The sequence below is a fragment of the Bos javanicus genome, chromosome 10, assembly GCF_032452875.1.
Source record: "Bos javanicus breed banteng chromosome 10, ARS-OSU_banteng_1.0, whole genome shotgun sequence".
Taxonomy (NCBI): Eukaryota; Metazoa; Chordata; class Mammalia; order Artiodactyla; family Bovidae; genus Bos; species Bos javanicus.
In genome coordinates, this window is record NC_083877.1 from 45617166 (window position 1) to 45640948 (window position 23783).

At 48.7% G+C, this 23783-nt stretch overlaps 2 protein-coding genes across 2 annotated transcripts in view; both read left to right on the forward strand.

Moving 5' to 3' along the window:
• Window positions 1-11358, forward strand: part of DAPK2 (death associated protein kinase 2) — a 135445-nt gene extending 124087 nt beyond the window's left edge. Inside the window, exons 8-10 of the mRNA XM_061431028.1 lie at window positions 1372-1524; window positions 2562-2607; window positions 4208-11358. Coding sequence (XP_061287012.1) covers window positions 1372-1524; window positions 2562-2607; window positions 4208-4816 — 808 coding nt within the window. The 3' untranslated portion in view covers window positions 4817-11358. The remainder of the gene's footprint in view (window positions 1-1371; window positions 1525-2561; window positions 2608-4207) is intronic.
• A 219-nt stretch (window positions 11359-11577) lies between these two features.
• Window positions 11578-21356, forward strand: LOC133256180 (death-associated protein kinase 2-like). The gene is made up of 4 exons (XM_061431029.1): window positions 11578-16060; window positions 16181-16264; window positions 18490-18552; window positions 19032-21356. Exons 1-4 carry the CDS (start codon window positions 15995-15997, stop codon window positions 19110-19112), a joined length of 294 nt encoding a protein of 97 aa, XP_061287013.1. The 5' UTR covers window positions 11578-15994; the 3' UTR covers window positions 19113-21356.
• Window positions 21357-23783: the final 2427 nt, after the last annotated feature.

Consider the following 23783-nt stretch of genomic DNA (forward strand, 5'->3'; position numbering starts at 1 on the left):
CCACTGCTGGGCATACACACTGAGGAAACCAGAATTGAAAGAGACACGTGTACCCCAATGTTCATCGCAGCACTGTTTATTATAGCTAGGACATGGAAGCAACCTAGATGTCCATCAGCAGACGAATGGATAAGAAAGCTGTGGTACATATACACAATGGAGTATTACTCAGCCATTAAAAAGAATACATTTGAATCAGTTCTAATGAGGTGGATGAAACGAGCCTATTATACAGAGTGAAGTAAGCCAGAAAGAAAAACACCAATACAGTATACTAGCGCATATATATGGAATTTAGAAAGATGGTAACAATAACCCTGTATGTGAGACAGCAGAAGAGACACAGATGTATAGAACAGTCTTTTGGACTCTGTGGAAGAAGGCGAGGATGGGATGATTTGGGAGAATGGCATTGAAACATATATATTATCATATGTGAAACGGATCGCCAGTCCAGGTTCGATGCATGATACAGGGTGCTCAGGGCTGGTGCACTGGGATGACCCAGAGGGACGGTATGGGGAGGGAGGGGGTTCAGGATGGGGAACACATGTGCACCCGTGGCAGATTCATGTCGAAGTATGGTAAAACCAATACAATATTGTAAAGTAATTAGCCTCCAATTAAAATAAATAAATTTATATTAAAAAAATATTTATTTGTTTGGCTGCACCAGGTCTTGGTTGTGGCACACAGGGTTTTCCATCTGTTGTGGGATCTTTAGCAGCAGCATGGGAACTCTTAGTTGCAGCATGTGGGATCTGGTTCCCTCACCAGGGATTGAACCCAGGCCCCTTTCATTGGGAGCACAGAATCTTAGCCGCTGGACCACCAGGGAAGTCCCCGAATGACACCTTCTTGACAAACCCTGTGGGGAACCTCATACGGCCCTCTAGCCCCTAATGGCTCATCTACAGCCACACTTGTCAGGCTTTGCTCAGGATGCTTGTTAGCCTAGAAGACCTTCCATCTCCTTCTCTGACTGCTGACAACCTCTTCAGGACAAAACTGATGCAAATGTCAGCTCTTCCATGAGGCCAGCACTGGGCCTCCCCTCTGTCCTGTGTTCCTCCAGCCCTTTGTCTGTTCTTTATTTTATTCTGTGTTCTTCTGGAAATTTATGAAGAGCCAGGTCTCTCTTTCTCTCCCCTCCTCTTTCAAGTCCCTTGAAGACACAGTTCTCTCTTTCAGGTCCTTAGTAGGGACTCCATTAAGTGTATTGAATTGGACTCGTTTGAAAACCCGTTGACTGCCCCCCGCAAAGGATTGTGGGGAGCCTCCCATCCCCGTGCAGAATCCAGGTCCCTGAGTCCATCACCCCCACTTCCGTCTCCTTTCCTACAGTCACATATTCCCTCTCTGTGTGCCCAGCCTTAGTGGAGCATCCCCTTTCCTGGGAGACACGAAGCAGGAAACGCTGGCAAATATCACAGCAGTGAGTTACGACTTTGACGAGGAATTCTTCAGCCAGACCAGCGAGCTGGCCAAGGACTTCATTCGGAAGCTTCTGGTTAAAGAGACCCGGTAAGAGGACAAAGAAGAGAAGGGCAGTGGCCTCGCAGGTCCTGACTCTCTCCTGCCACTTCTCTCACAGGCATGCCAGCCATGCCTGCTTTGCCACAGGCTGTCATCGACCATTGCAGTGTAATCTGGGCAGGTGCTGAGGAGTGTGAACTGGCCAGGACTTGGCTTTCATCTTGTTTACTCAAGTCTTTCTCTTTTCTTTTCCTCCTGAAATGCAAATAACCGTGTGTGTGTGTGTGTGTGTGTGTGTGTGTGTACGTAAGTCAGCCTGGATTTTTTTTAGAGCTCTTTATTTTTTGCAGTTTGTCTCAAAGGTACCTGGAAGTAGAATTCTTTAAAGGAAAGGGGCAGGGTTTTCAAGACGATTCAGGATGGGAGTGGGGAGGGTGTCCAGCCCAGAGGGGTCAGAACAGCGGGAACATAGGAGACCTGCTAATCCCACCCCCTCCTCAGGGCTCAGGGTAAGCCCCATGCATGTGTGATCAAAGGAGATGGGCAGGGAGTTGGAGGGTGCTGGCTGCCCAGAGGATGGATGAGCTGAGGCGGGGTAAGTCCTCACATTCTGGAAGGCCATGTCCTCTTGATCCCATAGACTTCAGAGAGACATAGAGTGGGGTCCTCTAAAGTGCAGTGCCTGGTTTTGCTGTTGAAGGGCAATGGTAGGAGGGATTGCCCCACCTGGGTACAGAGCAGGGAAGGGCCGAGAAGAGATCTGGAAGGCAAACAGAAAAACAGAGACCAAAGTTTTCACAACGGAGAGCATTTAGGACTCTCCAATAGTGTGGGGTTGGGCCCTGCAACCCTGGGACCAAAAATGAGGGTTTATATAAGGTCATTCTATTGAGAGGTCTGCCTGGACTGCTTTCTCTAGTACGCAGGAGTTGTAGCCAGTCCCCCATCCACCTCTGCATTCCTTATGATTCTAGTTTGATGGCAGTGGTTGAAGGATGCCAAAAAGCAGGTCTGAGAAGAGTGAGAATGGAGACTGCTGCTCTCAGCTTCTCATGGATCATGACTGTTTTCTGATCTTCATTTAGGAAGCGGCTCACGATCCAAGAGGCTCTCAGACACCCCTGGATCATGGTAAGCGCATGGTGACGAGTTTCAGCAAGCAGGTTCCTGCTCTGTCGCCAGGGATGCCTGGGCCAGATGCGGGGGCCCTGTGACAAGGCCTTTGCTTGAAACACTGACCTCTAAGCACAGATGAAAGCTAGTTGGGGGTCTCCAAGGGTCTGGGCTTGTTCAAATAGGTCTGCAAGTTTAAGTTTCTATGTCATATGTTCAAGTGACTTATGAAAAGAAACTTTCACAAACCTCAGTTGAAATCTTTGCTCTTTGGGCGATCTTAAAAACTGTTCTTTGTCTCAAGACACGTGTGCGTGCTAAGTTGCTTCAATTGTGTCCAACTCTTTGCAACCTCATGGACTGTAGCCTGCCAGGCTTCTCTGCCCATGGGATTCTCCAGGCATGAAAACTGGAGTGGGTTGCCATGCCCTCCTCCAGGGGATTTCCTGACCCAGAGATAGAACCTGTGTCTGTTACATCTCCTGCATTGGCAGAGGGGTTCTGTACCACTAGCGCCACCTGGGAAGCCCCTGTCAGAAGACACGTCACAGTTATTCTCAAAAAAGAAAACAGGACTCCTCGGCTATATAGAGAGATCAGTGACAGTTGAAAACCTCACATTTGTTACCAGGGCTCCTTGTTTCTGACTTTCAAAGCTCTGAGTTAAGGATGACTCAAACCGGGTCAGTGGTTTCCTTAGGCACCTGGCAACCTCAGAGAATGGGCCGCCCAGCTGGAGGCCTGCTGGGGGAGAGGCAGCCACCCCTCAGGGCAGTTCTGTTCTCTCTGGGGAGGGTGGGGGCACAAAGGTGACTTCCTGCCTAACCCAGTTTGTAACTGGGCTTCTGGCTGCTGGGTGTTCAGAGAACCTGGCAGTCTGGTCTCAGTGAAGTGCATGCGATAAGCACTTTGGTAGGATGGGAATCAGGGGAGTGGGGCTCTGACCCTTATTCTGCTGATGGATGAGATGTGCCCCTCCAGGAATGTCAGCAGACCTCCCTTTCACTGGAATTGTTAAGTGGGAGAGCTGGTGAGGGTGATCTGAGGGTTGCAGATGAGAACGGGCAGAGGTTCACAGGAGATGGGAGAGCAGAGAGGGCCGGAGTACCCTGGAGAAGGCCGGGTTCATTGACTCAGTGAAGGATGGGGAAGACTGAGTTTGAGTGCAGAACTCTAGGTTTGAGTGCAGAGCTGGGGAGTCTGGTGGGCTGCCTCCTTGCTCAGCATGCTGAGTGTTGTTGAGGCCCACGGAGCCCACAGGCCCTGATGGAGAGAAGCCCCAGTTTCCCCCATCAGCCATGGCCTTGTGCGCTTCCTCTCTGGAGTGGATGCTTGCAGAATCCTGGCTGTAGCCTGCTTGTTTGTGCGAGCACCCTTAAATGCTATGCATGCAGAGACCCTCTCTAATGACCGTGAACCACCCTGCCCGGAAATGCGTGTGCAGGCAGCACGCTGTCCTCCTCGACTTTTCTGATGGTCTGTGGGGGTGCTTATCCCACCCTGGTCCTCCCATGGCCTGGCGCATGCGGTGAATGCAGAGGCGGCTGGAGTGCCTTCCGCCTGCACCTTGGAGCAGACATCAAATTAACTCTGGCCCTTCTGTCTAAACACCCACCAGTCCAAAGGAGAGATCAGAGCCCCAGAACAGCATAAGGCAGAGCCCAACCAGCTGAAGACCAAGCGTCTGAGAGAGTACACCCTCAAATGCCACTCAAGCATGCCCCCCAACAACACCTACGTCAACTTCGAGCGCTTTGCCCGTGTGGTTGAAGATGTGGCTCGGGTGGAGCAGGGCTGCCGGGCCCTGACAGGGGCCCATGACACCATCCAGGATGACGTGGAGACCCTGATCTCCATCTACAATGAGAAGGAGGCTTGGTACCGGGAGGAGAGCGAGAGAGCCCGGCACGACCTGTCTCAGCTCAGGTACGAGTTCCGCAAGGTGAAGTCCTCGAAGAAGCTCCTTCGAGAGGACATCCGGGCCACAGGGTCCCGCCTTGGGGGCGCAGCCAGGAAGCTGGACCACCTGCAGACGCAGTTTGAGACCCTGAGGCAGGAGCTCTCAGCAGACCTCCAGTGGCTCCAGGAACTGGTGGGCGGCTTCCAGCTGGAGAGTGGGAGCGTGGACAGCCCAGGTTCCGTGTTCTTCCGGGACGCCAGTGAGTCCTTTGGGGAGCTGCTCAACAGATCATGCGGCGAGGAAGTGTTGGCCGGCTTGAGGCTCTGAGCACCAGCATCGGGTCACTAATGCATCCTGGATGGTTTGCTGAAGACTGCTCCCAACTGCCCTGCCAGGCATCAACTCAAATTCTCCTGCAGGGGTGTGTGTCTGTAGCATAGCCTTCCACCTCCTCCCAGAATCCAGAAGCATGGAAGGACTAGCTAGTTATCCATTCTGTGCCTCCTCTCACCTGCCTGGTTTGTTGGGTGACTGGCCGGGCAACCAGGCTGTTAAAACAATTGCTGTTGAATACCCCTCAGCATTCCCTTCTCCAGAGGGAGACAGCTGGCCCTGGGGAGACACTCCGGGAGACACTCTGTAACTGATTTTTGATAATGGACTTGATCACATCTCACTTCCTGCTTTATGGACTGCAGGTCTTGGGTACCATTTGAGTTAACTAGGGCTAATAGTCAGCTTGGTGTTTTCCCGCTGCTGATGGCAGAATTTTAAATTCACAGAGAAAAGATTACTTTTCATTTACATTGACATTTAACTTACCATGCATTTATGTTTGTGATCCTTAAAAGAACTCTGTGAGACAGGAAGGTAGGTGGTATTACTGTTGTTGTTACTGTTATTTCCATGTAACTGATGAGGAAACTGACCTCCGGGGGAAATGACTTACAGCAGGGTCATTCATAGCTAGTTCATACAGATGAAACATGAACCCAGGATGCCTGAGTCTAAGATGAGGTATTTAGGAACAGATAGCTTTTGATGTAAAAATGCACTTTAATATTAAAGTTCAGATCCCAGAAGTAAAATAAGCAACTTCATGTACTTTGCCAGGTAATGTGGAAGCCTCATATCCTCTAAGTGATTGTCCTAAAAAGTGTGTCCCAGAAGGCAGGCAGTTTATTGTTCCCATCCAGCCCTTCCCTGTCTGAAGATCAGCCTGAGGATTAGGAGGGAAGGGGCAGCATCTTGCCCTTCTCCACCTTCCCTCCTGTGGCTCAGGGCTCCAACCTTCTGTTGGGAATGAGAACCCTTTTCTCATGTCCCTAAGGTCTGAAGAGGGTGGACATTAAGACTGGGAAGCATGAGACCCAGTGGTCCCTTCCTGACCACAGGCTGTGTGCGCCCCTCCCTAAAGCCTGGATCATCTCGTCTCCCTTTTCCCATGGGAGAAGACAGCCAGCCAGCTCACAGAGGCAGAGTGTGGAGAGTGGGCCCAGCGCTGTGGTAGAAGCTTGCGGGTGACAGAACAGATCGTATCATTCCAAGGTGCCTTCTTGTCAGAGAGGAAGGGTAGGTGTTATTCTGAATTTGGTGCTGAGGAAACAGAGAGGGTGTGATTTGCCCAAGGGCACAGTAGAGGCGAAAGTGGACGCCTTCTGATGGGGTCTTCTGCTTCCTTCCCCTAGCTGCCCCAGGCGCCAGGGGTTCACTCTGCTGTGGGGCAGGTTTACCCAGACACACCCATCTATCTACTTACAAAGAATTGTTCAGCACCTGTCAACTGCTGGGCACTTGTCCTGTCCCCAGGAATACAATGTTGAGTGAAAACAGGTGTGTTTCCTGCATTCATGGAGTTTGCAGTAAAGGACTCCATGTTGATCTAGAACATTCTGCACAGGTAGAACTGCAGCTGGGACATATGCTATGAGAAGATTGCAGCACTGCAGGAGCCTGCAGTGGGGGGTGACCTAGTCAGAAAGGGTGTCCCTGAGGTGGTGACTCTAGAGCTGAGATCAGCGAAGCAAACCAGGGAGAAGGTAGTTTTCCCCACAAAACTGTCATGCCAGGGCTCTGTGCTGGGAGGGGGCCTGAGAGCTGAAATTGCTCAGGCAGAAAGAAAGCTGGAGAGGAAAGGAATATGATGTAGATGTGGCTGGAAAGAAGGCAGGGCCAGTAGGGCTTTGCCATACTGAAGAGCTCTGTCTCCATCCCCAGGGTCATGGGACTGAAATGGGTGCCCAGCAGTCAGCAGCCCGATGTCATGGCAGGGGTGGGGCTGCCCAGGGAACAGCACAGATGGGGCATGGTTTAGAATGATCCCATGAAACCATGTCTTTAAAATCCTACCTCCCTTTCTATTACATGCTGGATCACTTCAAATATTATATATAATATTTGTAACAAACAGTTTTCATCAAGTAGAAGAAACCATATTTTCACCAAATGTAAGATGCATCATTATTTTATGACCCCAAAATAAATTTAAAAAGAAGCCCAAGATGGGAAGTCTAAGAGAAAACACCAAATACAAAGCTGGGACACCCTCACTGAGAGGGGAGGTGAGAAATAAAGCCACCAGGTAGGAGGGGAAGGCAAGGGAATGTGTGCATTTCAGGCTTGACACTGGGTCGCTCAGTCGCTCAGTCACATCCGACTCTTTGCAACCCCATGGACTATAGCTCACCAGGCTCCTCTGTCCATGGAATTCACCAGGCAAGAATACTGGAGTGGGTAACCATTCCTTTCTCTAAAGGATCTTCCCGACCCAGGGACCAAACCCAGGTCTCCTGCATTGCAGGTGGATTCTGGGTAGTCCTGACGCTGGGTAGAAGGGTGGAAAAATCCTCCCCTGAGAACAGGAGCCCCAAGCTGGTGGTACTCAGACAGAATTCCTTTCTGCATTTACACAGTTTCCTTTCTGCGTTTACACAATTAGTGGAATCCAAAAGAACCTCAAGCAAGAAATCTAATGTTAAACAGTCTGAGGCTGGGTGGCCCCAATGGCTGGCAGAAGCAGTGTGGTCATCTCCTGGAGCACCTGCCTTCACTTCAGACCCACAGTAAAGATACGATGCCATTGTTTGAGAGAGAAGTCCTGATTTCAGAGATCCAAAAATGTGCATCTTGGAATCAATGAAAGATGGCAAAGCCCTGTTTTCTATGCCCTGTCTGGGAGAATTGATACAAACAGCCCATCTACAATCTCTCCAAGAACTTTTCTGCCCTGTCACAGGACAGAATATAATCATTTGGCATAAGACACCTCAAAAATTAATGGTCACTTTGGCCAGGGCAACCAAGTCAAGGGCTTTCCTGGTGGCTCAGGCGGTAAAGAATCCGCCTGCAATGCAGGAGACCTGGGTTCGATCCCTGGGTTGGGAAGATTCCCTGGAGAAGGGAATAGCTACCTACTCTAATATTCTTGCCTGGAGAATCCCATGGACAGAGGGGTCTGGTGGGCTGCTGTCCATGGGGGCACAAAGAGCCAGACACGACTGAATGACTAACTCTTTAACTTGGCCGAGTCAACAGGTTTCCTAAGGCAAGGAAGCCCCTGATTGAGCAACTCAGGGCAAACTTTCTTGTGAGGGTCGAAATAAAATGCAATAAAGGAGTAAGCTGTGGATGATGATTTGAATTAGGGAGACTGGGAAAAGAGCAGGAGAAGTGATTATTTTAGAATCCTGCTGCTGCTGCTGCTAAGTCAATTCAGTTGTGTCCAACTCTGTGTGACCCCATAGACGGCAGCCCACCAGGCTTCCTCATCCCTGGGATTCTCCAGGCAAGAACACTGGAGTGGGTTGCCATTTCCTTCTCCAGTGCATGAAAGTGAAAAGTGAAAGTGAAGTCGCTCAGTCGTGTCTGACTCCTAGTGACCCCACAGACTGCAGCCCACCAGGCTCCTCCATCCATGGGATTTTCCAGGCAAGAGTACTAGAGTGGGGTGCCATAACCTTCTCTGTGCTGGAGGTTCTCAGGGGTGAGCCATCTGACAACCTCCTTTTACAGCATTTTACAGGACAGAGTTTGTCTGGAGTCTCCCAGCCAGTCAGCCCCGGAGCTGACTGGAGTCAGAATCATAAGTGGATTTCTTCACTGTAGTGCCGTCGTCCTCTCCATGTTCATGTCCAGTCGTGGGTAATAGCTTGTCATTTAGATGTTTTATGAACAGACTCTTTTAAGAGTTTCCAAAGTTTTAAGAGTTTCCAAAGACAAAGTGAAGTGAACTGAAAACTGCACTCCAGATCTTTCAGGGAAGTCAGAGGGGACCATGACCTTCCCCTGCCCCCTGACTAGTCCAATGCCCATCACCCTTTGGCAGCAGAACCTGATGCCAAGGGGAGTCCAAGGAGGCTGGCGGAATGCCCAGCCAGAGGACCCGCTTGACTCCCCTCCACATGCCCACAGCTGGCATTTTAGCAGTGACATCAAGAACAGGGCAGAGCAGGGCCGATGAGGCAGGATCGGGTGTTTCATTGGCATCTAGACAGACAAAGGCCTGGTGGGGGTTGCCGCTCTGTGGGCCAGCCCGTGTGCCATCACAGAGGATCTTTCAATTCATCAGGCTGTGAATGAGAGGTCAGCTTCTGTGCTCTCTGCTGATGCCATCGCAGAGAGGGCAGGGTGAGCCTGTAACATCTTCCTGAACAGCGGTTCCCAAGAGGCTGGAGAGTTGGCACCTGAAGAAGGCAGCAGCCTGTCCTGCTCTGGGGCAGACGCATGAGGCACACAGTCACCCAGCTTTGTGCTGGGGAGGGTGGAGACGGTGTGATGGTGAGCCGTGCTTCTGCAGAATCGGGATGATGGTAGCGAAGGGTGGGAGCTGAGTCATAATGGTGGGAGAAGCCAGAGTCTCCTCCGTGAACTTCTGTCCCCACACCACCCACCCACCTTTCCAGGTGATCATGAAGGTGGTGGCTCCCCACATCGCTCCTTCAGGCAGCACGGTGGTCCCATGCCAGGGAGAGCTGGCAGTGGGCTCAGCTATCACGCCTGCTCTCGGCCTCTGTACCCGTCTGTGGAACTGAATGGCCTTTTCTCCTTTGTCTGTGAACACTCTTGGCCTGTGGAGAAGATTTTTTGCCCTGGAGAGGAGACCCAGCAGTGGGCATATTTGAGGAGTGGAAGTGGCCAGTTCTATGAATAAACACTGATTGTGCCCTGGCTCTGGAGGGAGGTGACAGATAAGGACAAGACAACCCTTGAATAAAAGATTCAGTGTCTGGCACAGGTAGGGCCCCAACCAACTGCGAGTGAGAAAGGCCATGGTGAGTGATAAAGCAGCGGTACCTGGTATTCCAGAAAACAGGAGGGAGATGAACTCTGAGGAAAGGTAAGGAGATGGCAGGGGTTTCTCAGGTGGCACTCATGGTAAAGGACCCGCCTGCCAATGCAGGAGACATAAGAGATCAAGGTTCAATCCCTGGGTCAGGAAGATCCCCTGGAAGAGGGCATGGGAACCCATTCCAGTATTCTTGCCTGCAGAATCCCATGAACAGAGGAGCCCCGTGGGTGGGCTACAGTCCATAGGGTCACAAAAGTATTGGATATGAATAAAGCGCTTAACATTCTCGAAAGGAGGTGGCAGAGGGCATAAACATTCTCAGGGCTGGGGGGTGTCTTCCGCCAACACTCCCCTCCCTCTATAACCTTGGGAAGGTGCCAGGCAGAACTTGGAGGGATGGGATGAGTTCGGATTGTGGTCTGGAACCTAGAGCTATTAAATGGAAATTAAAGGAGATTACAGAGATTCAAAAGAGGGAGAGTTTGTGTTTTTAGCTTTTCATTATGGGAGATTTTCAAAACTTGCATGAAAGTGTTAGGAATGGCTGAGTGAATTCCATTTATTTATTACCCAGCTTCAAAGTATTTTAAAGCAAACTTCAGACTCACTTAACTGATAAATTTTCCAGCAGGAATCTCTTATAAAGCGTTTTTTTTTTTTTTTTTTTTTTTTACCATGACCACTGCACCATGATGGCACCTGACAAAATCAAGAATAATTACTTATCACCATCTGTATGCACAGCCGGACTTACATGCCCCCCTCTCTTCTCGAAGGTCTCCTGCTATACTCAGTATGTTCAAATCAGGATCCAGACACAGTCCACACATGGCAGTTGGATATAATGTCTCTCAAGTCTCTTGTCTTCAGTACTAGAGGGAGAGCTTTTGAAGCTTTTCTTGGGAATTAAAAGTTGCTCAGAAAACTGAATGTCCCGGAGAGAAGATGAAAAGGAAGAGTGTATGCATGCTGAGACCTGACTCAGAGAAGGTCGGGTCAGGCAAAGAAAAGGGCATTCTACCTCTTTCCATTGGCATGCTCAGTAGCGGGACAACCTGCTGGCACACAGCCTCACTGAAGCTCCCCCTACTCAGCCATAGCAAGGCAGACTCAGGCCTCCTTTCCTGGGTAAACAGAGAGGTAAGGCCAGCAGGGCTCCAGCCAGCAAAACAATCAGCAAAAGGGAGAGGTGGAGATGCCACCTACAGAGGAAGGAGCAAGGCCCAGAGTGACAGTCCTGGGCGAACCAAGAAAGTGGGTGCTCAGCTGTCCTTGGCTTTCAGTGGAGGATGGGGCTGGAGGAGTGACTCAGATGGAGGTTTGAAAAGTTGCAATCTGTTTGCGGTTTCTAGAGGAGGCTGGAAAACCAGGATTCTGGTCTTTATGCCTGGACGGATGGCTGCTGCGTCGTCTCCATGCTCTGTGGATGTTGGTGCTGGCCTAGCTCTCCACAACAGACACTTTTTTAAACTGGAGGATAATTGCTTTACAATGTTGTGTTGACTTCGCTGTACAGCAATGTGAATCAGCCATAAGTATACATATATCCCCTCCCTCTAGAGCCTCCCTCCCACCCTACCCCTATTCCCACTCCTCTAGGTCATCATAGAGCACCAGGTTGAGCTCCCTGTGTTATACAGTAGCTTCCCATTCACTGTCTGTATTACACATGGTAATAATTACGGTTGGAGGAAGTTGGTCGTATGTGCTTAGTCGTGTCTGACTCTTTGTGACCCCATGGACACAAAGGGGTCCCGCCAGGCATACCAGAGTGGATTGCCATTTCCTACTCCAGGTAATGTGTATATTTCAAATTATATTATCTCAGTTTATTTCACCCTGTTCTTGCCCCCACCATCCATGTCCACAAGACCGTTTTCTACATTTGCGTCTCTGTTACTGCCCTGCAAATAGGTTTATCAGTACCATTTATGCATTAACATAAAATATTTGTTTTTCTCTTTCTGACTTACTTCACTCTGTAAAACAGCTCCCTGAAGGACTTTTTCAGAGACGTTTGTGTCCGCATAAACAAAACCTGACTTTAGCCACAAAGTTCTGTCTTCTTTTCTCCCTTCTCAGAATTTTTCTGTGACACTTAACATACTCCTAGGAGCCTGGTCAAAACTGCCCACATTGGTGTCACTGCAGGACCACAAGGCTGAAGGCTTTGTTTGCAGAAAGGAGGGCCAGGAGCAGGTGGAACAAACTCCATCTCCCCTCACACCCTCAGTTTAATCCAAAGTGTTGGTGTCACATTCCTTCTGGAACTTACGTCACTGCAGAATTTACATCTCTCTGACTTCAAGACCTAGAAACAGTGTCAGCGTTTGGTGAGCCTCTTAGAAACTGACAAGGCCCATTGATTGGGAAAGGCCAGCCTGACAGGTTTATATACTCTTCCTCGGAATTCATGCTGTTTTGTGTAGAACACAGACAGGGTCCTTGAAGTGACTACGTCACCTCCCAGGAGCAGCCTGTGGGAATGGTCCCACGTGATATTGCAGTTGGGCATCTCTGCTTAGTGGCTCATACTGCTAGACCAGTTGGAAGGTGGGATTCTCACTAACGGGATTCTCCTGGCCTGCATGTCAACCTTCCAACCGTGGGGTTTAGCTAACTCTCTCCTGGCAAGGGAGCCAATCAATAAGTAGACAAGAAGAGGTCCCTTTGGTCCCAGAGTCCACTAATCAAACTCTCCAAGTGCAAGAGTGTCCCCTGCCAGGATTAGACTGGAAGGTGAATAGCAGATATTTGTGAAGTGAGAGGTAGAAATGTTCTGTGGGGTGGCAGGAAGCCAATGACCTTGGGAAGGAGATACTAGTTGCTGGGAGGTACAGAGCAGGGGGATTAACAACTGAATAAATACAGAATAAAAGGTCAGGTAGTGACAGGTCCCGTGAAGAACTAGGGCAGAGGCACAGTGACTTGCACAGGGCAACCAATGTGCTATTTTATATAGGGTGACCCTGAGGAGGTGACACTGGAGCACGCACCTGAATGAGTTTATACAGTAAGGTCCTGAGACCTTGGGTTCCGGGACTAGCAAGCAGACCCGTGCAGTGAAAGCCACAGGGATAGGAAGGAGATGGGGAGAAGATCAGATGAGAGAAAGACCCAGATGGTACAGGCCTTGGGGTTCTTGGTGAGCTTCTTGGGTTCTTTTGAGAGTGCCTGGAAGCTGCTGGAAGGCTTTGATGCCACGAAAAGGCAGGATCAGAACAGACCAGTTGTCCTCTGCCCTCTTTCACGGCTCTCTTGCAGGGAGGACCTTAACCCAGGGCAGGGCTTGCGAAGGGGGAGAGGCAGTTAAGGAAAGAGTTGAGAGAGCACGACATGAGCTGATGGTGCCCTCAGCGCCCCTATCCTTTTCTCTCTCCTCTCTGCCTCCCTCCTATCCCTCCTCTCTTCCTTCCTGTACTCTTTGGACCAAACCAATGTGTCCCAGTTTGGAAGGGTGAATAGCCTCTGGCTCTCTCGTCTCCCCTCTGTGTCAAGGTGGCATGGACTCTCCCCCATGCTCCCTGACCTCCCCAGGACTCCGTGTCTCACCTCACTGGTCCCGCCAGGCAGAGCTGTGGGGAGTCAGGGTATCGTGACACCCTTCCGTGGTCTCACAGCTGGGTGGACCCAGGTGCCTGGGCCTCTTATGGGCGGGAATGAGTAGGTCCCAGGTCCTGGGGCTTTGTTCTGGTTTATTCTGCTGCAGCTCAGGGAAACAGTTCACCCACACAGTGCTTCCGCACCCACCACCTTAAGCTCTGGATCAGGAGTAGGTGGTGAGGAAACGCTGAAAGAAACATGAAGAAAATCATTCCTGTTATTGGCCACTAGTGGGAGATGACTGTACTGCAGAGCCGACCAAGAGAGGAGCTGTGTATGATAAAGGAGCACACACATGTTTGGGTCAGGTTGGGAGAGACATTGTTTCTTGGAGGTTATCTTGGAAGAGGTCATAATTGAATTGGGCTTTGAAATACACAGAGGCCTTCCTGGAGGAGGGACGTTGGGTGAACGTGGAAAGAGCCTCCTGCCAGAAGATATCAGGTCCAGAGCAGTGTGCCTCAGCCATATGCACGGGCTTCCACAGACACCTGGCGGCATGATGACAGATAAGCAGGCGTGGAGGTGTGCTCACAGTGTGGTTAGGAGATGAGACCAGCATCAGGAATCATGAGCGGCCTCACTCACTGAGGTCACTGAGGTGCAAAAGGAGGCACTGCTTTCAGGAGGCTGTCAGAGCAGAGAGAAAAAATAGAGCTAGATGGGACCTTATGGACGAACGTGGGTGGTTCATTTTCTTGAGGTCACAGAGTCCTTTAAGAATCATTCAAAGCTCCTGACTCTTCTCAGAGGAAAAATATGTCTGTATCTATACACTAAGTTTTTAAAAATTGAGATATAATTCACATACTATAAAACTCACTACTTGAAAATATACAATTCAGTGCTTGTTCGTGCATTCACGAGGTTGTACAACCATCATCACTATCTAATTCCAGGACATTTTCATCACCCTAGAAAGAAACTTTATAACCTTTCACAGTCATTCTCCATTTTCTCCTCTCTCCAGCCCAAGCAACCACTAATCTACTTTCTTCCTCTGTGGATTTGCCTATTCTGGATATCTGGGGCATTTTATGTGACTCAGTTCAGTTCGGTCGCTCAGTTGTGTCTGACTCTTTGTGACCCCATGGATTGCAGCACACCAGGCTTGTTTATGTGATTAGAATTATACAATATGTGGCATCCTGTGTTTGGCATCTTTCACTTACTATATTGTTTTCAAGGTTTATTCATGTTGTAGTATGTATTAGTACTTCATTCTTTTCATGAATGGATTTTCCGTTTAGTTCTTCCATTGTATGGATAGAGTGGGCTTCCCTTGTGGCTCAATGGTAGAGAACCTGCCTGCCAATGCAGGAGACACAGGTTTGATCCCTGGGTTGGGAGGATCCCCTGGAGAAGGGAGTGGCTACCCACTCCAGTATTCTTGCCTGGAAAATCCCATAGACAGAGGAGCCTGGTGGGCTACGGTCCATGGGATCACTAAAGAGTCAGACACAGCTCAGTGACTAAAGCAACAACCTGGGCAGGCCGCATTTTTTTTTGTCCACGAATCAGTTGATGCATGTTTAGGTTGCTTCCACTTTTTGTCTGTTATAAATGATGCTGCTGTGAACATCCATGTACAAGTTTATGCACTAAAATCTGCAGGTCGTTTCAGGAGGTTCACAGAACCCCTGAAACTCATCTCTTGAATTCTTGAATTTGGAAAATCTTGTTTATGAAGAGGCAGGAATTCACGAGGGAATGAGCTCCTTACACTGGAGTCCATTAAATATGCCCACTTTTTAATACCAGTTGACTCTAATACTCTTGCCTAAAAAAGCCCATGGACAGAGGAGCCTGGCAGTCTACAATCCATGGGGACACAAAGAGTCGGACACAACTGAGCGACTTCACTTTCTTTCTTTCTTTATCAAAATAAAGCTATTTTTAAAATAAAATAATTTTTATAAAGATGGAATGGAGAAGACAGGAAGGCTATCAGTAATTTATTACTATTTATTGAGCAACTCTAAGCTAAGCACTTCACATCCCACAGTCATTTAATCCTAAATAACCCTGTGACACAATGTTATTCATTATCCCCATATTACAGATGAGAAAATTGAGACTCAGAGAAGCCATGCCAGGTTTCTTGGAGAAGTCAGAGCTTAAGCTGAGCCTTGACTGCCAGGCAGTGAAAGGAACACGTCCCATCTCCTCTCGATCCCCATCAAAGCCCTTATTTCCTTCCGTTTATTTTTAAATGGAGTATTAATGCCCCATCTGCTAGCAAGGCATCCATTTTGCTAAGCCCAGAACTGACCAGTTTACGGTGGGTATCCTGAACTGCCGTAGGATGACCCTTCCCCAGAGGGACCCCCCTGCCTCCTGCTCTATCCCTTTATGGGGGTCAAGCCTCCAGTCCAGCCAGTGTGCTGTGGTAATAATAGCTCAGGGGTGCCCTGGGCATCTCCGGGACAGCTGAGATTCATCTGGAGCCCTTGCCTTCACTGTGAGGTCCTTCTGTGTGTCCTGTCCAGCAGGCAGGTCCCAGGGTCAGGCTGAGGGTGGCATGTGGTCAGGGGTTTAGCTGCTCTCCGAAGCCCAGTGTCAGCCACCACGCTCTCTGCTTTGTCTCCCAGCCAGTGGACAGCCAGCAAGCCCTGATGCGCAGGGAGTCTGTGGTCAACCTGGAGAACTTCAAGAAGCAGTATGTCCGCAGGCGGTGGAAGGTGGGTCAGGGTTTGGGGGGGGGGCGGGGGTGCTGAGGTGGGTTCCTGGTTCCTTCCAGACCCCTCCAGCGTCTCTGCGCACATTCTGACCTGGCGGTTCCCCTCTGCTCCCTCCCTCAGCTCTCCTTCAGCATTGTCTCCTTGTGTAACCACCTCACCCGATCCCTGATGAAGAAGATGCACCCGAGGCGGAACGAGGACCTGGTGGGTAAACACAGTGCTCTCGGAGCATGTAGCCTTGACCTGGGAGGAGCTGTGGGGAACAGGTGGGGCTCAGCTGCTTCCAGCAGGCTCTGCACTGTGTGATCAGCAGAGGCTGTGTTCATGGGCGACCACTGGGGTGGTGCTGGAAGATGGGTGCTCCAAGGGGGGTGGTGCATGAGCCTCTAGAGGCTCTTGAATCCTTTCCTAATGGGCTTTTGGAGGGACTGCTGCTGCCATTCCACAGCCCCAGCTTCCCTGGAGGACCTGTAGCCTGTTAGGGGCTGCGGGAACTCTGGTCAATGAGACTACCACAGGCGGGCAATCCAAAGTCAGTTCCTGATAATCCAGATATCTGCTGATATCTGAATGAGAGTTTTACATTCATTTGCCAATTTTCCCACTTCTGCTTTGCTTTAGATTATCAATAACAATAATAATATAATAATATTTAGATGATATATATAATTAGCTTGTTGCAACTTTATGTATATTTAAAATGGGAGACTCATAATGTCAAGAGCATGGCTTCTGGAGCCAGACTGCCAGGATTCAAATCTGCCACTTACTAGCTGTGTGACCTTCAGGACATGACTTAACCTCTCTGTGCTAAATGAAATCACTTGTAAAAAGGGGTTAGCAATAGTTCTTACCTCACAGGGCAGTCATGAGAATTAAATGATGACATATTCTTAGAGTCTGGCATTTTAAGTGCTCAATACTTATTAGCAGCTATTATTGTTTAAAGTCCTCTTGTAGACTCTCAAATGCAGTGCTGGTGCTACCAAGTGCAGTGTTAGTATTGTGGCTGGTCAAGGGTCCCTGACAGACCCTCCTCACAGCTTGCCAAGTGTGGTGACGGCCTCTCGAATGGCACAGGTTGGGAGAGGTAACTCCCTACTCAGGAAGAGGCCGTAAGGCAGCAGCCTGCCTGTCAGCCCTGGGCAGCCTCGGGGCACACAGCACTTAGGCTACATCCCAGGTCTTGGGACTGCCCCTGTGTGCCCCCCACCAGCCCGAGCTCTTCTTGAGCTTGGGGAACTGGAGGACTTATGGGTTAGAGGCCCATAAACTGTGGGCTTTGGCCAAGCTGTGTTCCTTCTCTGGCCACCTTCCTCATCTGCTATAAAAGCGGACTGGAACAGCTTCAGCTGTTTGCAACAAATTGTGATAAATTCTCTTTTCATTTTATTCTGTTACAAATATTTTCTAATTTTCCTTGTTCGATACAACCATCATTTAAAAGTGGACATTTAGTTTCTAAATACGTAGCGTTCTTAACCTTAAAAAAGAAGTGGGGAGGGGACTGGGCTTGCTCCTTCTGAGAATCCCTGTTAATCACAAGCAGATTGTCACCCAGCTTACTTTGTTATTATTTGGCTCTGACTCATGCTAAAAAGTTGCGATTCAGCAGAGTTTGCGTTATTTTTATTGTTATAGCCGGGCTAGGTCCAGGATGTATTTGGCTAAAGTTGATCTCGACTTTGAATTTCGAGCTGGTTCAGGCCAAGGGAAGGAGAGGGGCCCCTGAGTAAACACACGGCTGACAGTGGGCACACCTCTCAGGCTGAGTTGGCCTGATACAATGCTGGCCATTGGGAAAGAGGAACAGAGAGTAATTGAAAAGAATGTAAAATTCTTGCCTAATTTTTGTCTATGTGTGAACATTTAAAATAGTTCTCTTTTTACTCAAACACACAGCACCTGATATCAACCCAATGGCTCATCCTCTAAGTAGAAAAGAAATGGGTCCCAGACATCTATTATACAGCTTTCCCAAACAAAAAACAAAAACAAAAACAAAAAAAAGAGAGAAAAAGAAAGATAGACACATCCTTTTGTTTAGGAAGCATTAAAATTTAAAATCTGAGGACTTCTCTGGTAGTCCAGTGGTTAAGACTCCATACTTCCATTGCAGGGGGTATGGGTTCGACCCCCAGTCAGGGAATTAAGTTCACACAGGCCACAAGTTGTGGACAAAAAATAGGGGGAAAAAATACAGAAAAAAAGCTTTAAAAAATAAAAATAAATAAAACTGTACATCTGACAACAGATTTTTCTATGATTTGCATAAGTCTTTCTCAATTAATACTTCTTTCAATAGTTGTAATTATTTAAGTAAATGCATGTGGAATGAATGAAAGAGGCATCGTGACTTCCAGGGTGGCTGCCTCTGCTCTGGCTTAGCTATGTAGGAGCTGATAGAATCTGCTTTACTCTTTTTCCAGTTCATAAAAACGGGGCACAGAAGCCATTGGCCTGGAAAGACTACGCGGCAGGACTGGCTAAAGGTATAGCCTAAGCCAGTCAAAGCAGAGGGGGTGAGGTGGCCGTCAGAGCTTGGGGAGGTCCTGCTAGCCCTACTTCATTCTCTCTAGGCTGAGGTCAGGAGACCTACCAGCCCACTAACCAACTAGCCAAGTGGTCTTAATTATGTGGCAGCCACAAAGGACACCAGATATAATTTTCATGATTATCATTTGGCCTCTTCTGGTGCCTGACTTCCGCTAGAGGCTCTGCCTGCTTTCCCTCCTCCTGGGAAGGAGGCCTCCAGGCAGTTGGTCTGGCCCTGCCTCGGGGCCCTCCCCATCCCTATCTCATCCACCCCTGGTCTCTGGACAGAGCAACAGGATTCCCCTCTATGTCCACCTCCCTGGTTTACAGGCTCCTGACTCAGGTGCCTCAGCCCAGGTTGCCCGGCATGACTTCATTTTTGGCATCTTCTGACCTTCTTGCTCTGAGTCTCTCTCTCTTTTTCTTTTTTTCCCAGAGGAATTGTGAGAGTGACACAGAGGAGGACATCGCCAAGAGGAAAGTCCTCCATCCCCGGAGGAGGAGCAGTACCTCCTAACTGACCAGGCTCTAGGTGGCCACCAGGGAAACCCAGGCCCAGCAAGTCTCCTTTCTCTGCAGACTCTTGGACCCTGCTTGTCACCAGCGCCTGAGCATTCTGCAACCCTGAGCACTTTGCAAGAGAGATGGGCATGCAGGATTCAGAAGGATTTGCAGGGGATCCAGGAGATCCTGGGAGCTATGGCTATCTCCTATGGAGGAGATTCCAACATTCCCAAAGCCCTTAATTCTCCATAAAATGGGCTTTAACCTGTCTGCCCACCTCAGAACCTGGGATGGGATATGGCCCTAAGAAAATGATGTAGACGACCATCATCACCATCATCATGGGTAAAGGTCAGATTTGGGCAGCTTTCCTTACAGGATGAGGGAGTTCAGAACCAGCCTGGTCAAAAATTATACCAGGAAGACAGATACCTCACCTGTGGGCAGAAGATACAGAGTGAATGTTGGGGTATGAGGGACCAGTCCTGTGACCTCCCAGAACCCACATGGAGTCAGCGTGTCACGCCGGCCAACTTATCAAACCTCCTAAAGCAGCCCATCGCCAGCCCACTGTGTCGTAATTTTTTTCACTTTTATTAAACTTCTTGTTTACCTGATGCTCAGCTTCTTTTTGAGCTATCTGCATCTGATTTTCTTTAGCTCAGGTGCCTATGACTCTGGGGAGCACCCAGGGTTGGGGTGCTGAGTGGATAGCACCTCAGAAGGTCATACTGAACCACCTGTCCTGGACTGCAGGGTGCCTGCCTTCTACATCTTTCCTCAAAGGTGTGCAGCCCAAGAAAACCAGCCTGGATGCCAGCATAGAATGCCTGTGTTCCCTCTGCCATGGGGACCATCACCTCTGCTGGTACCACAGAATATTTGGAGATAGATATTCAAAGAGGTAGCTAAGGAAAATGAGGTCTTGAGGTGGCCCCAGATCCAATACGACTGGCGTCCTTATAAGAAGAGAGATCAAAGGAAGAATGTATGAAGAGACAGCGGGAAGGCGTCCATCTGCAAGCTGAGGGGAGAGGCCTCAGGAAAACTAACCCTGCCAAGACCTCAATGTCAGACTTCTGGCCTCTGGAACTGTGATGAAGTCAATTTCTGTTGTTTAAGCCACCCAGACTGTGCTGCTTTGTGAAGGCAGCTCTAGAGAACTAATACACCTGCCCAGTGATGGCCGAGATAGGAGCGGGGGCCTTCTGAGGATATGATTAGAGAAGGTCAAAGAAGGACCTACAGGGAGAAAGGAAAGGAGAAACAGATGGATTACCTGGACCCTTGAGTAAATATGGCTGAGAACCTTAGCCACACAGGAGTTTGGGCCCCGCTTTCTAGGCCAAAAGAATGGTGGTGCTGACCAGAAACCCAAACCGGAAGTAAAAGAGGTCAAGGTGAGGCACCAAGACTGAGAAAGTACATGGGAAGAGGTGGAAAGAAAAGGAGAGAGGTTCCGGAAGGTGAGTGAGGGGAAGTGTGCCAGGAAGCAGAGAGGGAAAGAAAAGAAAGGGAAGGCCTAGGGAAAGGGGAGGCCATCCTTTCCCACTGTCAGCAGCAGATTTCAAGAACGTTGTATGAGAGCATGGACAGAGCAGCCCTCATCCAGTGAATGGATCCGGGTCAAAATGGCCCCATAGGATCAGAAAGTCAGTCCGATTTCAGAAAAGCTTCCAGCCAGAAATGGAGTGACCTGCAAGCTTGTTGAAGAAAGCTCTGCTGTTGCCCTGTAGTTCCTAGACACCCCAGTTCTCAGGAGGATCCAGCTCTGTGCCTCCCTCTAGCCTCTGGAGGACAGCCAAGGCCAAGAACCACTGACTGTGTTCAGGGCCCCTTGGTCCTGGCTGTGGCTGGACGCACAAATCATCAGGGAGTGCTCTAGAACAAGGGCTCCCGGGAGCTCCCAAGAAGTAATAATGTGGTAGTGGGGAGGGGACTGCCCGCCTGCTAGGAAGAAGAGTGAGTGGCTTTTACAAATCCAGTCTTGAATTTCCAATCATGACCAAAGGGCAAGCCTTTTGGAACTTGTCTGGCCCAACTACTGCATTGAACTGAAGAGGACACTGAAGCTGAGAGGAAGTGACTTGTTCAGCTTCACACAGCAAATTTGTGAAAGTGCCTGATGAAAGCCCAGACTTCCTGATTCCTAGTACAGTGCTCATTTCTACAACGTGATGAACTGTGGGAGACTTTGCAGGAAATGGATGGACCCTTTGCTTTGCGTCATCTTAAACACGCTCTCGTCTGTTCTTTACTGTTGCTGTCTTGTCGTTCATTTCTTTGAAATAGACAAAATGGTCACACTTGCTTCTTTTCAAAGGGCATTGCCCCTGAGTAGGGACAGCTTGGTAGCTAACCTCCCATGGGCTGCAAGTTAGTCAGTGAACTGGTTTTGGACTTGCTCTGTATGCCTGGGACTGTTCTAGATGGGGAGCTAGAACAATTAATAACACGGAGGTGACATCTCCCCTACAGGGGTCGACATTCTGTAAGTCCTGGGAATCCAGGGCTCCATCCTGCCCATAGGCTGCTCCTCCCACCTCTTTCCCATCCCTGTTGCCTGAGTCCTCCCCGACCTGCTCCACCCACACCAGCTCTCTGGGGTTCAGTAGCACTCACTGGGTTTCCTGAATCCCTCAGGAAGCACAGGAGCAGGCAGTGAGCAGAGGGGGACCTTTGAGAATATGCACATCCTTTGAGGATGATTTTGATACCCAGGAGTCCGAAGCCAAACACCTGTGCCAATCCCATCCGGGGGTCTGGTCCCTGTGGCCTCTGGGCCAGCAGATGGCTGCTGCCCTCCAGGTGTGAGGAGGGGTGGAGCAGGTGGCCCAGGGGAACTGAGTGTGCTGGGTGCATTCTGAAGAAGGCTTCACTGACCAATTGATACTTCAAGAGACCACAGCGTGCCCTGAGGCAGATGGAACATTTCTAGTGACATTTCTGAGAGCTGTGCTCAGTTAAAAGGCAGTCTTCAAAGAGTCTGAAGGTTCCCTGTCCCTGTGTTTGCAAGATGCTGCATTAATATTTCACAAATGCACCTATAAATATTTCAGTGCTCTGCATTTTAATGTCAATCTCACTGGTTTTCCTGACTCCGGATCTTAGATTTCATTTGCCTTTTCCACTAGCCTTTTCATTTGCTGATAACCTTATTTTGGAAGGAGATGAAGGCCATATCAGAAGAAATGAGCCACAGAATCTCTGTGGAAGGAAAGTAGGTAGGTACATACAAAAAGACCTAAACTGAGGACTGGGATAGTGTAGGGAATTTCATCTGGCACGGGCTTATAGAACTTTTCATCTCGTGCCCCAGTTGATGTCATCCTGACATTGTTCGGTTCACTGTTGCTGCACCCCAAAGAAAAATTGTCCCTTGGTGGTCTGCTAAGAGGGTCCCATTCTAAGGAGACCTTAATAGGCTTTGGTATTGGAACAGTTGAAGAACTATAAACAATGGTTAATTCACATTTCAAAAGTCAGAAACACAGTTGGTGACCTCTCATCAATAGTTTCTGTTTTCAACCTTTTTCCTACTAGTTTCCTCTTTCTCTTCCCCTCCATCCATTAGCAAGTCATAAATATATAGCTGAAGTATATGTTTTAGTAATGTCTTTACTTTTTGAATAAAGTTTGTGTTCCCAGTTCTTAATCTAAAAAAAAAAAAAAACAGTTGGTTATATTATCTGGGGAGAAATAATTTTTTAAGCTTTTCCTCCCACACTGATCTACAGATCAGTGATCCTCTACCACTGTGCTAGAAACAAAAAAAAAAGAAAAAAAAAAGCTCACAATAATTTTTTTAAAAACCTGTTCTGCAGTAGGAGCACTTATATACAACATTTTAACATTTTATTTAATCTTTGTAACCTTGTAAGATAAAGGAGAGCTCCATTTCTATAGATGAGGAAGCTGAGACTCAATGGAGTTAAGAAATTTGCATGCGATGGAACAGCTGCAGCACTTGGAATCTGGATTCCAGCCCAGTTTCGCCTACCTCCAATTCTACATCCTTCTCTACTTTTCCTGGGGAGGCAGTGTTGAGTGAACAAAACATCCCAGAGAACCAGAGACAGCATGATACTGTTTTTATAAAGCTCAAAATCTGTACTATACTTTGTTTGGGAGTGCATGCCAATGTGATAGAACAGTATTTTAAAGGCAAGGCAATAATTACACACAAAATTCAAGATGAAGCCTACCTCTGACAGCCGAGATGGGAAAGAGGTCAGCAGTGGTGCTAAGCTGTCGGCAGAGAAGTTCTGGAGAAATTCATGATGGGCTCACAGGACTTCATTTTATTACTTTGCCTTATCAATTACACAGGAATTATCTACATTTTTCCATCAAATGTTATATTAAAATCATAAAGGGAGAGGGATTTTCCTGGTGGTCCAGTGGTGTGGGTTTGATCCCTGGTTGGGGAACCAAGATCCCACATGCCTCATAGTATGGCCAAAAAATTCTTAAAAATTAAATAAAATTGTTGGTACTTTAATAATAATAAAGGGAGAAAGTAAGGTGAAAAAAATCAGCCCAAATGGTCATGAAGCTGAACCTCCAATATTTTGGCCACCTGATGCTAACAGCCAACTCATGGAAAAGACTCTGATGCTGGGATAGACTGAAAAAGGAAAAAAGGAAAAGAGGGTAACAGAGGATGAAATGGTTGGATGGTATC